Source organism: Schistocerca nitens, chromosome 2 (genome assembly GCF_023898315.1).
Source record: "Schistocerca nitens isolate TAMUIC-IGC-003100 chromosome 2, iqSchNite1.1, whole genome shotgun sequence".
Taxonomy (NCBI): Eukaryota; Metazoa; Arthropoda; class Insecta; order Orthoptera; family Acrididae; genus Schistocerca; species Schistocerca nitens.
In genome coordinates, this window is record NC_064615.1 from 448,293,435 (window position 1) to 448,309,803 (window position 16,369).

A 16,369-nucleotide genomic window follows, 5' to 3' on the forward strand; every position below is an offset into this window, starting at 1 on the left:
ACCAGAAACAAACGCAAAATAATTTTATTTAAAAAAGTGGATAAAGTGTCACTAGAAGCTTTCCTAAGAGAGAATCTCCATTACTTCCGAACTGACTATGCAAATGTAGACGATATGTGGCTCAAATGCAAAGATGTAGTAGCAACAGCAATTGAGAGATTCATACCTCATAAACTGGTAAGAGATGGAACTGATCCCCCATGGTGCAGAAAACAGGTCCGAACGCTGTTGCAGAGGCAACGGAAAAAGCATGCGAAGTTCAGAAGAACGCAAAATCCCGAAGATTGGCTAAAATTTACAGACGCGCGAAATTTGGCACGGACTTCAATGCGAGATGCCTTTAATAGGTTCCACAACTAAACATTGTCTCGAAATTTGGTAGAAAATCCGAAGAAATTCTGGTCGTATGTAAAGTACACAAGCGGCAAGACGCAGTCAATACCTTCGCTGCGCAGTGCCGATGGTACTGTTACCGACGATTGTGCCGCTAAAGCGGAGTTATTGAACGCAGTTTTCCGAAATTCCTTCACCAGGGAAGTCGAATGAAATATTCCAGAATTTGAAACATGAACAGCTGCTAGCATGAGTTTCTTAGAAGCAGATACCTTAGGGGTTGCGAAGCAACTCAAATCGCTTGATACGGGCAAGTCTTCAGGTCCAGATTGTATACTGATTAGGTTCCTTTCAGATTAGGCTGATACAATAGCTCCCTACTTAACAATCATATACAACCGCTCGCTCACCGATAGATCTGTACCTACACATTGGAAAATTGCGCAGGTCGCACCAGTGTTTAAGAAGGGTAGTAGGAGTAATCCATCTAACTACAGACCTATATCATTGACGTCGGTTTGCAGTAGGGTTTTGGAGCATATACTGTATTCAAACATTATGAATCACCTCAAGGGGAATGATCTATTGATACGTAATCAGCATGGTTTCAGGAAACATCGTTCTTGTGCAACGCAGCTAGCTCTTTATTCGCACGAAGTAATGGCCGCTATCGACTGGGGATCTCAAGTTGATTCCGTATTTCTAGATTTCCGGAAAGCTTTTGACACCGTTCCTCACAAGTGACTTCTAATCAAGCTGCGGGCCTATGGGGCATCATCTCAGTTGTGTTACTGGATTCGTGATTTCCTGTCAGGAAGGTCGCAGTTCGTAGTAATAGACGGCAAATCATCGAGTAAAACTGAAGTGATATCAGGTGTTCCCCAGGGAAGCGTCCTGGGACCTCAGCTGTTCCTGATCTATATAAATGACCTGGGTGACAATCTGTGCAGTTCTCTTAGGTTGTTCGCAGATGATGCTGTAATTTACCGTCTAGTAAGGTCATCTGAAGACCAGTATCAGTTGCAAAGCGATTTAGAAAAGATTGCTGTATGGTGTGGCAGGTGGCAGTTGACGCTAAATAACGAAAAGTGTGAGGTGATCCACATGAGTTCCAAAAGAAATCCGTTGGAATTCGATTACTCGATAAATAGTACAATTCTCAAGGCTGTCAATTCAACTAAGTACCTGGGTGTAAAAATTACGAACAACTTCAGTTGGAAAGACCACATAGATAATATTGTGGGGAAGGCGTTTCATTGGCAGGACACTTAGAATATGCAACAAGTCCACTAAAGAGACGGCTTACACTACACTCGTTCGTCCTCTGTTAGAATATTGCTGCGCGGTGTGGGATCCTTACCAGGTGGGATTGACTGAGGACATCGAAAGGGTGCAAAAAAGGGCAGCTCGTTTTGTATTATCACGTAATAGGGGAGAGAGTGTGGCAGATATGATACGCAAGTTGGGATGGAAGTCATTAAAGCAAAGATGTTTTTCGTCGCGGCGAGATCTATTTACGAAATTTCAGTCACCAACTTTCTCTTCCGAATGCGAAAATATTTTGTTGAGCCCAACCTACATAGGTAGGAATGAACATCAAAATAAAATAAGAGAAATCAGAGCTCGAACAGAATGGTTTAGGTGTTCGTTTTCCCGCACGCTGTTCAGGAGTGGAATGGTAGGGAGATAGTATGATTGTGGTTCAATGAACCCTCTGCCAAGCACTTAAATGTGAATTGCAGAGTATTCATGTAGATGTAGATGTAGAATATTATTTCTGTCTTAAATGATGATGCAACCATCACTGTGTTAAATGTTCTACAATATAGACTTGGAATTTCATAAAAACTAAGATTCTCTTCAGTTTTACATCCAAGTTCATTTAAATGTATGTGTGGTATATTCTCTCCTGTAACTCTTATTTTATTAGTACTGTACTGCACAGTCTGTAACGCCATTTTGCTTTTTTATCATCTCTGATGCTGTTAGTGGGTGTCTGTGTGTCGTTTCTTCATGTGCTTGCATTGGATGTTGCCTTACATTGAAAAAGGAAATTTACTGGCAAGAAAAACCGTTGTCTTAGTTAAGTCTTTTCAATTTGTTATTTCCTTTAATTTTTTGCTTAATCAAATTGGGGAAGATTGTTAATACCAGGTACAAATAAACATTATTTTACATCATCAGAATGTTAGAAGTTTCGCAGTTAAGATGAAAGAATGTTTGATTCATTTTACTCATCTTGGATGTAGCTGAACATTACGAGAGTGTATGCAATGTAACATATTATTTAAAAAAACTGCCACAACTAATTTTATTTTGGACTTATTTGTTTAATGTCCTCATTTTCTTTAGTGTCCATTGTGTGCATCGGTAGGTTGCAGTGTATATTTGGTTTTTCATGCTATTGTAGTACTGTGAATAAAAGAAACGGAACTTGGGCACTGCCATTCATAATGGGCAATATTAACAGTGTTGACAGGAGTGATCTCTATGATGAACTTATCTTGCTCACTACCTCATTTTAATGCACATACCTAGCAAATAATTGTTACCATACCAACATGAATACTACTACTATTCTGTAGTACTTCAGCACCATAATTGTACCTGTGTATTTTGGAGTTTTTGAGTTATGCCAATCCATTCAAGAGCATTTATTATTAATAAAAAATTATGAACCATACAGGTGTTAACATAAATATTGTGCAAAGTAATTGAAAGCATATTTTCTACTACTGCATCATTGTTAATTATAGTTTCAATGTTATGAACTTGCTACCCACCATATAGCAGAGATGCTGAGTCACAGATAGCCACATCAAAAAAGACTGTAGCTGCAACTCAACATCCCCACTATGTGGTGAGTAGCAACTATCCTTTTCATATTTTCAGTATTCCATCCTAGATTTTCCAATGTTTAATTATAGTTCCATTGTAGGTGTTAAGGCTGTATAGTACAAGAAAGGCTGGTGTGGAAACAGTGACAGTTAAAGTTGCCCAAGGCATTTTGAAAGGAAAAATAGTTGAAGCAAAGTATGGAGGGAAGTATTGCAGCTTTCAGGGTATTCGCTATGCGAAGCCACCAGTTGGTCCTCTTAGATTTCAGGTAAGAACTCTAATTTTTTTCTGTCTTTTGGACAACCTGTAGCCAATTTCTTTCTACATTCTTTTCCAATTCAAATTTTTGTTCTGTTTCTAATGGCTTCAGTGCCAACAGGGATTATACTCAATTTTTCTTTATTATTCCCCCTCCCCAGAAGATACTCACCATTTTTGTAACATGAGAAAAAGATACAACAATACTGTTGTTTAGATATCTTTTCAAGGTACAGAATTTGTTAAGTTAGATGGTGGAAAACAAGGTGGCTTCATGTTAAGGAATGAAATCTACTTAGGTATCATAAAAATTTTAAGTGTAACATAGTCTGTATGTTTACTAATTACAACTGAAACATTGGGAACATATCAGATACATAAGTCTTAATGATGAGTGTAGAAGCTGAGTGGATAAAGAAGACAGTAGCTCAACGGAGGGGAAGAAAAAGAAAATTTCTCCTCTGGGTGCATTACACTGCACCTTCAATGTTGTATGTGGAAGAGTGAAAATGGCAATATACTTAAATGTAGTAAAGATTTACCTAGAATTCGAAATATAAGCTATAGAGTATTTTCAAAATAGGGTCAATTATCTGCCAAGTCACATGATGATCACGTAATCAGTAGGGAAATCAAAACCAGTAGCTAATGATCAATGTTTTTAATGCAACAGGATCTGCATTCTGAATAAGGGGGAACATGGTCAAAATAACATAAAAACCTTGAAGGCAGATAATAACGTATTATTTAGAATTTCATAAAATCTCAAGTCAGTTATTTGAAGGTTCCGAAAGTTAATTTTATTTTATGTGCAGTGAACTGAATTGCCTTCAAATCAGAGATTTAAAAATGTAACAAATAACAACATATGAATATAATAGAGGGAAACATTCCATGAGGGAAAAATATATTTAAAAAACAAAGGTGATGTGACTTCCCAAACGAAAGTACTGGCAAGTTGATAGACACACAAACAAACACAAACATACACACAAAATTCTTCAGCTTTCGCAACCAATGGTGGCTTCATCAGGAAAGAGGGAAGGAGAGGGAAAGACGAAAGGATGTGGGTTTTAAGGGAGAGGGTAAGGAGTCATTCCAATCCTGGGAGCGGAAAGAGCTACCTTAGGGGGAAAAAAGGACAGGTATACACTCGCACACACACAGACACACACATATCCATCTGCACTTACACAGACACAAGCAGACATTTGTAAAGGCGAAGAGTTTGGGCAGAGATGTCAGTAGAGGCAGAAGTACAGAGGCTAAGATGTTGTTGAAAGACAGGTGAGGTATGAGCGGCGGGAACTTGAAATTAGTGGAGGTTGAGGCCTGGCAGATAACGAGAAGAGAGGATATACTGAAGGGCAAGTTCCCATCTGCGGAGTTCTGACAGGTTGGTGTTAGTGGAAAGTATCCAGATAACCCGGATGGTGTAACACTGTGCCAAGATGTGCTGGCCGTGCACCAAGGGCGCTGATGACCCCGCTGTTTCGCGCCCGTAAACCACAAACACACACACACACACACCGTGCACCAAGGCATGTTTAGCCACAGGGTGATCCTCATTACCAACAAACACTGTCTGCCTGTGTCCATTCATGTGAATGGACAGTTTGTTGCTGGTCATTCCCACATAGAAAGCTTCACAGTGTAGGCAGGTCAGTTGGTAAATCACGTGGGTGCTTTCACACGTGGCTCTGCCTTTGATCGTGTACACCTTCCGGGTTACAGGACTGGAGTAGGTGGTGGTGGGAGGGTGCATGGGACAGGTTTTACACCGGGGGCGGTTACAAGGGTAAGAGCCAGAGGGTAGGGAAGGTGGTTTGAGGATTTCCTAGGGATGACCTAAGAGGTTACGAAGGTTAGGTGGATGGCGGAAAGACACTCTTGGTAGAGTGGGGACGATTTAATGAAGGATGGATCTCATTTCAGGGCAGGATTTGAGGAAGTCATATCCCTGCTGGAGAGCCACATTCAGAGTCTGATCCAGTCCCGGAAAGTATCCTGTCACAAGTGGGGCACTTTTGGGGTTCATCTGTGGGAGGTTCTGGGTTTGAGGGGATGAGGAAGTGGCTCTGGTTATTTGCTTCTGTACCGGGTCAGGAGGGTAGTTGCGGGATGCGAAAGCTGTTTTCAGGTTGTTGGTGTAATGGTTCAGGGATTCCGGACTGGAGCAGATTCATTTGCCATGAAGACCTAGGCTGTAGGGAAGGGACCGTTTGATGTGGAATGGGTGTCAGCTGTCATAATGCAGGTACTGTTGCTTGTTGGTGGGTTTGATGTGGACGGACGTGTGAAGCTGGCCATTGGACAGATGGAGGTCAACGTCAAGGAAAGTGGTATGGGATTTGGAGTAGGACCAAGTGAATCCAATGGAACCAAAGGAGTTGAGGTTGGAGAGGAAATTCTGGAGTTCTTCTTCACTGTGAGTCCATATCATGAAGATGTCATCAATAAATCTGTACCAAACTTTGGGTTGGCAGGCCTGGGTAACCAAGAAGGCTTCCTCTAAGCGACCCATGAATAGGTTGGCGTACGAGGGGGCCATCCTGGTACCCATGGCTGTTCCCTTTAATTGTTGGTATGTCTGGCCTTCGAAAGTGAAGAAGTTGTGGGTCAGGATGAAGCTGGCTAAGGTAATGAGGAAAGAGGTTTTAGGTAGGGTGGCAGGTGATCGGCGTGAAAGGAAGTGCTCCATCACAGTGAGGCCCTGGATGTGCGGAATATTTGTGTCTAAGGAAGTGGCATCAATGGTTACAAGGATGGTTTCTGGGGGTAACAGATTGGATAAGGATTCCAGGCGTTCGAGAAAGTGGTTGGTGTCCTTGATGAAAGATGGGAGACTGCATGTAATGGGTTGAAGGTGTTGATCTACGTAGGCAGAAATACGTTCTGTGGGGGCTTGGTAACCAGCTACAATGGGGCGGCCAGGATGATTGGGTTTGTGAATTTTAGGAAGAAGGTAGAAGGTAGGGGTGCGGGGTGTTGGTGGGGTCAGGAGGTTGATGGAGTCAGGTGAAAGGTTTTGTAGGGGGCCTAAGGTTCTGAGGGTTCCTTGAAGCTCCGCCTGGACATCAGGAATGGGATTACCTTGGCAAACTTTGTTGTCTGAAAGCTGACGCAGTCCCTCAGCCACATACTCCCGATGATCAAGTACCACGGTCGTGGAACCCTTGTCTGCTGGAAGAATGACGATGGATCGGTGAGCCTTCAGATCACGGATAGCCTGGGCTTCAGCAGTGGTGATGTTGGGAGTAGGATTAAGGTTTTTTAAGAAGGATTGAGAGGCAGGGCTGGAAGTCATAAATTCCTGGAAGGTTTGGAGAGGGTGATTTTGAGGAAGAGGAGGTGGGTCCCGCACTGACGGAGGATGGAACTGTTCCAGGCAGGGTTCAATTTGGATAGTGTCTTGGGGAGTTGGATCATTAGGAGTAGGATTAGGATCATTTTTCTTCATGGCATAGTGATATTTCCAGCAGAGAGTACGAGAGTAGGACAGTAAATCTTTGACGAGGGCTGTTTGGTTGAATCTGCGAGTGGGGCTGAAGGGAAGGTGAGGCCTGTGGATAGGACAGAGGTTTCGGATTGGGAGAGAGGTTTGGAGGAAAGGCCAACTACTGAATTAGGGAGTTGTGGTTCCAGATTGTGTTGATTGGAATTTTGAGGTTTTGGGGGGAGTGGAGCTGGAAGTGGGAGATTGAGTAGATGGGAGAGACTGTGTCTGTGTGCAATGAGAGGAGGTTGATGTTTGCTGGAAAGGTTGTGAGGGGTGAGTGAATTGCCTTTCCGGAGGTGGGAAACCAGGAGATTGGATAGTTTTTTGAGGTGGAGGGTGGCATGCTGTTGTAATTTGCAGTTGGCCTGTAGGAGGATATATATATATAAATTTTCAAGTGAAATATTTTCAACAGTATGACTGATGTGAAAGGCATAATTATGGTTATAATGAAAATGAAAGGTAATTGTGGAGAATATGTAGTTATACAAATGAATGTGGGCACATAAATGAGTGGTAAATGGCCCAAAGAAGTTTTATGCTATAGATGAAGACAGTAATTCGAGGAAATATATGGAGCTGGACTTTACTACTACTACTATTACTACTAATTTTGTACCACAGACTCTTTGTAAGTAGTGAGACATCCCATTTGCATTATTTAGTTGCATTTGACTTTGTCTTCTCCAGTTCCTCTTGTTGCTGTATTTTAGTTCTTAATTATTATCTACTTTTTAATGTACAGGACTGGATTAATGGGAATTTTTAAGTATAAAAGAAGTCCAGCTATATTAGATCAGATAGTAACTTTGGCACAGACATAATTAGATTTTTCTGTAGTAATGCTTCTTTCCATAGTTTAATAGCATTAGTTGTTATATATTTAAAAACCAAATTCTGCCTTCAGCTTCAAATGATGTGGTAGTTACTCTTATTTGAAGAGGAGAGGATTGATGGTAGTACTTTATGGTACATACAATGTAATTTCTCCCCATAACATAGTTCCACCTCTTGAATTACTTACATCACATAGCATAAATATCTACATCACTTGTGCTTAAATAAGAAGTAAACCAAGCAAATACTGATTCATTATTACCATAAATGGGCAATTTCTGTAGCATTCTGTTGACTTAAACAAATCACAGAAAGTTTTATTTTTATGCAGTTAGTGACTCTGTAATGTTAGAATGGCAGTTTGATAATTAAATAATGGAAAGTCCAGGTTGGAATATAAACAATAATATGAAAAGAATAAACTGCTACTCACAGTATAGATGACACTTTGAATTGCAGAGAGGCAAGATGAAAAGATTACTACACATAAATATATAAGCTTTTGACCGAATCCTTCTTCAGGAGGAAAAGCACACACATTCATACAAACAAGCACACCTCATACACAAGTGACTGCTATCATCAGCCATTCTAATCAGACCACAATAGAAATCTTCATACATCCATATTTAAATTGGATGATGGTGGGACATAAGCTGGCATAATTTTTTTATTGGAAATGAAACTGCTCCAGCTGTATTTAAGATTTCTTATTTATTTGGCTACTAGTTTTGATGTTGTGTCAATGTCATCTTCAGGCCCATACACTTTGATGATATCAATTGTGTGTCGCTGAGTACTAGAAGTCCGCGATGAGACCAATACGGAGCATGTATTGGTCTCACCACAGACTTCTAGTACTCGATCACACACAATTGATATCATCAAAGTGTAGGGGCCTGAAGATGGCATTGATGCAATGTCGAAACAAGTAGCCAAATAAATATGAAATCTTAAATACCGCTGGACGAGTTTCATTTTCAATAAAAAATGCAATAGAATTGGATCAAACAGGAACAACAGCCCAGAATGTGGTGGGGAGGGATAGCAAGGTATGGGTGGGGGCAATTGGTGCTGCCTTGCAGAGCATACAGTGATTAGATGGTGGCAGGCAAAGGCTGTCAGGTGCAGTGCCTGGGGGAGGGGGGCAGGCGGGAACAGGGAGCGGAAAGAGTGAAGCAGAGAAGGGGAAAAGACTGGTCGGTGCACTGGCAGAAAGCAATGCACAATGGAGACTGTAGGTTTAGTCTAGGATGATTTTGGGAGTGGAGAATGTGTTGATGTGGAAGGTTAGATTTTGGGCAATAGGTTGGAGGTGTTGATCAGTGAAGGCTAAAATTCTTTCAGTAAACCAGCAGCAATGGGGCGTCTAGAATTTTTGGATTTGGGGCTTTTGGGGACCATGTAGAAGGTGTGTATGTGTTTTTCAGTAAATCAGCTTCAGTGATTCAGGGATTTGGTTGGAAGGATTTGTGGCAAATAATTGCTTCCATTGCAGGGGTCAGGAGAAGGAGAGTAGGTCTCTGACAAGTCCTACATGGTTAATTTGGCTGCAGGACTGGAGGTGAGGCATTTGGATAAGACTGAAACATGTATGGGTTGAGGATTTTGATGGAAAGGTTAACTATAGTGTTGTGGGATAGTTTTGCCTCTGGATTTAGTGGAATGTTGGAAGGAGTTTTGGGGGATGTAACAAGTTGAAAAAGTCAGCTAATCAGGGTCTGGGTGCTATGAGGGGTTTACGAGGAGGAACAATGTAGACAGGATAGCAGTTGGATATTGGTGCCCCAAGATGGCAGTTAGCAGGCTGCTTAACTTATGGAGGTGGTGCCTGGAAAGCTCTTCTAGGAGCTGGAGAGCAAGGGATTCAGTTTCAGAGATGTGATGCACACCCGGGTGACCAAAGTCATGGGATATCTCCTAATATCCTGCCGGACCTCCTTTTGCCCTGCGTAGTGCAGGAACTCAACGTGGCATGGACTCAACAAATTGTTGGAAGTCCCCTGCAGAAATATTTAGTATGCTGCCTCTATAGCTGTCCATAATTGTGAAGGGGATGCTGGAGCAGGACTTCGTGCACAAACTGATCACTTAATTATGTTTCCACAAATGTTCAATGGGCTCCACGTTGGGCAGTCTGGGTGGCCAGAATCATTCGCTCAGACTGTCCAGAATGTGCTTCAAACCAATTGCAAATGGTTGTGGCCCAGTGATATATCACATTGTCATTCATAAAAATTCCATCATTGTTTGGGAACATGACTGCAAACAGTCTGCAAGTAGATGAACATAACCTTTTCTGGTCAATGTTCAGTTCAGTTGGACCAGAGGACATAGTCAATTCGATGTAAAAACAGTCCACACTATTATGGAGCCACTACCAGCTTCCACAGTGCCTCGTTGACAACTTGGGTCCATCACTTCATGTGATCTGCACCACACTCAAACCCTGCCATCAGCTATTACCAACTGACATTGGGACTCAACTGACCAGGCTACAGTTTTCTAGTCATCTCGGTCCAACCAATATTGCCATGAATCCAAGAGAGGTGCTACAGGTGATGACATCCTTTTAGCAAAGGCACTCACACTGGTTGTCTGCCTCCATAGCCCATTTACACCAAATTTTGCTGTACTGTCCTAAAGAATACACCATCTTATATCCCACATTGATATCTGTGGATATTTCATGGGGTTATTTCACACAGTGTTGCATGTCAGCCAGCATGGACAAATCTATGCAAATGGCGCTGCACTCGGTCATTATGTGGAGGCCGTTGGCCAACGCATTGTCTGTGGTGAGAGATGTGTTGTTGTGGTCTTCAGTCCAGAGACTGGTTTGATGCAGCTCTCCATATTACTCTATCCTGTGCAAGCCTCTTCGTCTCTGAGCAACTACTGCGATCTGCATTGGTATGGCCACGCAGTTTGAGGCGCCCTGTCACGGATTGCGCGGCCCCTCCCTCCGGAGATTCGAGTCCTACCTCGAGCATGCATGTGTGTGTTATCCTTACCATAACGTAGTTTAAATTAATTTAAGTAGGTGTAAGTCCAGGGACAGATAACCTCAGCAGTTTGGTCCCTTAGGAAATCACACACATTTGAACATTTGCAATCTACATTCTTCAAAATATCCTTAGTGTATTCATCTCTTGGCTTCCCTCTGCAATTTTTAACCTCTGCACTTCCCTCCATTACTAAATTGGTGATCCCTTGATGCCTCAGAATGTGTCCTACCAACCTACCCCTTCTATCAGTCAAGTTGCGCCACAAATTCCTATTCAGTACCTCCTCATTAGTTACTTGTTCTACCTGTCTAATCTTGGGCATTCTTCTATAGCATCACATTTCAAAAGCTTGTATTCTCTTCTTCTCGAAACTATTTATCATCCATGTTTCACTTCCATACATGGCTACACTCCATACAAATACTTTCAGAAAAGACTTCCTGTCACTTAAATCTATACTCGATGTTAACAAATTTCTCTTCTTCAGAAATGCCTTCGTTGCCATAGGCAGTCTACATTTTATATCCTCTCTAGTTTGACCATCATCAGTTATTTTGATTCTCAGATAGCAAAACTGATCTACTACTTTAAGCGTCTCATTTCCTGATCTAATTCCCTCAGCACCAACTGATTTAATTCAATGACATTCCATTATCCTTGTTTCGCTTTTGTTGATGTTCACCTTATATTCTCCTTTCAAGACACTATCCATTCCACTCAACTGCTCTTCCAGCTCTTTTGCCATCTGTGACAGAATTACAGTGTCATCGGCAAATCTCAAAGTTTTTGTTTCTTCTCCATGGATTTTAATTCTTACTCCAAATTTTTCTTTTTGTTTCCTTTACTGCTTCCACAATATATACACTCCTGGAAATGGAAAAAAGAACACATTGATACCGGTGTGTCAGACCCACCATACTTGCTCCGGACACTGCGAGAGGGCTGTACAAGCAATGATCACACGCACGGCACAGCGGACACACCAGGAACCGCGGTGTTGGCCGTCGAATGGCGCTAGCTGCGCAGCACTTGTGCACTGCCGCCGTCAGTGTCAGCCAGTTTGCCATGGCATACAGAGCTCCATCGCAGTCTTTAACACTGGTAGCATGCCGCGACAGCGTGGACGTGAACCGTATGTGCAGTTGACGGACTTTGAGCGAGGGCGTATAGTGGGCATGCGGGAGGCCGAGTGGACGTACCACCGAATTGCTCAACACGTGGGGCGTGAGGTCTCCACAGTACATTGATGTTGTCGCCAGTGGTCGGCGGAAGGTGCACGTGCCCGTCGACCTGGGACCGGACCGCAGCGACGCACGGATGCACGCCAAGACCGTAGGATCCTACGCAGTGCCGTAGGGGACCGCACCGCCACTTCCCAGCAAATTAGGGACACTGTTGCTCCTGGGGTATCGGCGAGGACCATTCGCAACCGTCTCCATGAAGCTGGGCTACGGTCCCACACACCGTTAGGCCGTCTTCCGCTCACGCCCCAACATCGTGCAGCCCGCCTCCAGTGGTGTCGCGACAGGCATGAATGGAGGGACAAATGGAGACGTGTCGTCTTCAGCGATGAGAGTCGCTTCTGCCTTGGTGCCAATGATGGTCGTATGCGTGTTTGGCGCCGTGCAGGTGAGCGCCACAATCAGGACTGCATACGACCAAGGCACACAGGGCCAACACCCGGCATCATGGTGCGGGGAGCGATCTCCTACACTGGCCATACACCACTGGTGATCATCGAGGGGACACTGAATAGTGCACGGTACATCCAACCCGTCATCGAACCCATCGTTCTACCATTCCTAGATCGGCAAGGGAACTTGCTGTTCCAACAGGACAATGCACATCTGCATGTATCCCGTGCCACCCAACGAGCTCTAGAAGGTGTAAGTCAACTACCCTGGCCAGCAAGATCTCCGGATCTGTCCCCCATTGAGCATGTTTGGGACTGGATGAAGCGTCGTCTCACGCGGTCTGCACGTCCAGCACGAACGCTGGTCCAACCGAGGCGCCAGGTGGAAATGGCATGGCAAGCCGTTCCACAGGACTACATCCAGCATCTCTACGATCGTCTCCATGGGAGAATAGCAGCCTGCATTGCTGCGAAAGGTGGATATACACTGTACTAGTGCCGACATTGTGCATGCTCTGTTGCCTGTGTCTATGTGCCTGTGGTTCTGTCAGTGTGATCATGTGATGTATCTGACCCCAGGAATGTGTCAATAAAGTTTCCCCTTCCTGGGACAATGAATTCACGGTGTTCTTATTTCAATTTCCAGGAGTGTAGATTGAACAACATCGGGGATAAGCTACAACCCTGTCTCATTCCCTTCTCAGCCACTGCTTTCCTTTCGTGCCCCTCGACTCTTATAACTGTCATCTGGTTTCTGTATAAATAGCAAATAGCTTTTTGTTCCCTGTATTTTACCCCTGCAACCTTCAGAATTTGAAAGAGCGTATTCTAGTCAAGATGGTCAAAAACTTTCTCTAAGTCTACAAATGCTGGAAATGTAGGTTTGCCTTCCCATGCCTATCTTCTGAGATAAGACGTAGAGTCAGTATTGCCTTGCGTGTTCCAGCATTTCTACAGAATCCAAACTGATCTTCCTTGAGGTCAGCTTCTACCAGTTTTTCCAGTCATCTGTAAGGAATTTGTGTTAGTATTTTGCAGATGTGCCTTATTAAACTGATAATTCAGTAATTTTCACATCTGTCAACACCTACTTTCTTTGGGATTGTAATTATTATATTCTTCTTGAGGTCTGAGGGTATTTCGCCTGTCTCATACATTTTGCTCACCAGATGGTAGAGTTTTGCCATGCTGGCTCTCCCAGGCTATCAGTAGTTCTAATGGAATGTTGTCTACTCCTGGGGCCTTGTTTCGGCATAGGTCTTTCAATGCTGTGTCAAACTCTTCATGCACTATCATATCCCCCATTTCATCTTCATCTACATTCTCTTCCATTTCCATAGTATTGTCCTCAAGTACATTACACTTGTATAGACCCTCTATATACTCCTTCCACCTTTCTGCTTTACCCTTCTTTGCTTAGGACTGGTTTTCCAACTGAGCTCTTGTTATTGGTCTTCTCTCCAGAGATATCTTTAATTTTCCTGCGGGCAGTCTCTATCTTATCTCAAGTGATATCTGCTTCTACATCCTTAACTTTATCCTCTATCCACCCCTGCTCAGCCGTTTTGCACCTCCTGTCATTCTCATTTTTGAGACATTTGTATTCCTATTCACCTGCTTCATTTACTGCATTTCTATGTTTCTCTTCCTTTCATCAATAAAATTCAGTATCTCTTCTGTCATTAAGGATTTCTACTAGCCCTTGTCTTTTTACCTACTTGATCCTCTGCTACCTTCACTACTTCATCTCTCTAAGCTACACATTCTTCTTTGACTGTATTTCTTTCACTGTTCTTGTCAATCATTCCCTAAAGCTCTCTCTGAATCTCTCTACCACTTCTGGTTCCTTCAGTCCCTGCAGGTCCTGGCTCCTTAAATTCCTACCTTTTTGCAGTTTTTTTTCCATTTTAATCTACAGGTCATAACCAATAAATTGTGGTCAGAGTACACATCTGCTCCTGGAAATGTCTTACAATTTAAAATCAGGTTCCTGAATCTCTGTCTTACGATTATATAATCTATCTGAAATCTTCCAGCGTCTCCAGGCCTCTTCCATAACCTTCTTTCATGCTGCTTCTTAAAACAAGTATCAGCCATGATTAAGTTATCCTCTGTGCAAAATTCTATCAGACGTCTTCCTCTTTCATTCCTTACCCCCAGTCCATATTCACCTACTACTTTTCCTTCTCTTCCTTTTCCTACTATTGAATTCCAGTCCTCCATGACCATTACATTTTCATCTCCCTTAACTATCTCTGAATAATTTCTTTTATTGCATCATTTATTACTTTAATCTCTTCATCATCTGCAGATCTAGTTAGTGTATAGACTTTACTACTGTGGTAGGTGTGGACTTTGTGTCTTACCTTGGCTACAATTATGTGTTCACTATGCTGTTCATAGCACCTTATCCTCATCCCTATTTTCTTTATTCATTATTAAACCTACTCCTGCATTACCACTATTTGATTTTGTATTTATGACACTGTATTCTCCTGACCAGAAGTCATGTTCCTCCTTCACCAAAATTCACTAATTCCCACTATATCTAATTTAACCTACTTATTTTCCTTTTCGGATTTTCTAACCTACCTGCCTGATTAAGGGATCTGACATTCCATGCTCCAACCTGTAGAACACCAGTTTTGTTTCTCCTGATAATGATGTTCTCCTGAGTAGTCTCTGCCAAGAGATCAGAATGGGGGACTATTTTACCTCCAGAATATTTTACCCAAGAGGACATCATCATCATTTAACCATACAGTAAAGTTGCATGGCCTCAGGATAAATTATAGCTGTAGTTTCCCCTTGCTTTCAGCCATTCACAGACTGGCATAGCAAGACCATTTTGCTTGATGTTACAAGTCCAGATCAGTCAATCATCCAGACTGTTGCCCTTACAACTACTGAAAAGGCTGCTTCCCCTTTTGAGGAACCACATGTTTGTCTGGCCTCTTAACAGGTACCCCTCCCTTTTGCACCTATGGTATGGCACTCTGTGTTGCTGAGGCATGCAAGCGTCCCCACCAGCGGCAAGGTCCATGGTTCATGGAGTGGGAGTTGAGAGATGATGCCTGAAAATTGTATTCTCGACACACTCTTGACACTTTTGATCTTGTATTATTGAATTCCCTAACTGTTTCCAAAATGGAATGTCTCATGCATCTAGCTGAACTATCATTCCACCTTCAGAGTCTGCTAATTCCCAGTGTGTGGCCATAATCACGTCAGATAGCTTTTCACTGGAATCAGTTGAATACAAATGACAGCTCTGCCAATGCACTGTCCTTTTTTATCTTGTGTATGTGATACTACCACCATCTTTATATGTGCATATCACTATCTCATGACTTTTGTCACCTCAGTACATGCAGTGGGGACTGCATAGAAGGTCTTGTAAAGGGAACAGAAGTGGTTCTGGGATGCCTGTGCACTTGAGAAGTGATTTTGCAATACCAGGTTTGTGAGAGACAGGAGTTGGTGTAATCTGAAAAGGTGAAGGTCGTTGTGAAAGAAGGGGTGGTGTCCAGACAAAGGAATTTTTATGATTAGGCTTTTGGCGGAGGGGGGGGGGGGAGGGTACATGAGATCGGACTGGGTTTTTTTAGTCAGCGAAAGGGGTACTTTTCTGAACTGGTGCAGAAAGATGGAGCAGGGGTCCATTGTGACAGGGATGACATTTTGGAAACGTGGAGTTACGTCGGAAATGGCATATGGGGGTGTTAGGTCATTGTGAGGGGAGCTGAATAACAAGAAAAGACACATAAAATATTTATAGATATGCAAAAATACACAAAAATATGTCCAAAACATGGGGGAATGGATGGAGCAAATGAGGTATGGAGAAAGGATGGAAAGGATGAGGTATGGGAGAATGCACATTTTGGGATCACAAAAGAGGGGGAGTGGGATTGGTTAGGTTCACAACTTAATGTGGCACAGGTAGGTGCGGAAAACAAAACA

The 16,369-nt window shown here is 42.8% G+C and overlaps 2 protein-coding genes across 2 annotated transcripts in view; both read left to right on the forward strand.

Annotated features, from left to right (window-relative positions):
- Positions 1 to 16,369, forward strand: part of LOC126236311 (esterase FE4-like) — a 128,625-nt gene that overhangs the window by 41,605 nt on the left and 70,651 nt on the right. Inside the window, exon 3 of the mRNA XM_049945520.1 lies at positions 3,272 to 3,439. Coding sequence (XP_049801477.1) covers positions 3,272 to 3,439 — 168 coding nt within the window. The remainder of the gene's footprint in view (positions 1 to 3,271; positions 3,440 to 16,369) is intronic.
- LOC126236312 (juvenile hormone esterase-like) overlaps positions 1 to 16,369 on the forward strand; it is a 557,639-nt gene that overhangs the window by 41,027 nt on the left and 500,243 nt on the right. The window lies entirely within an intron of this gene.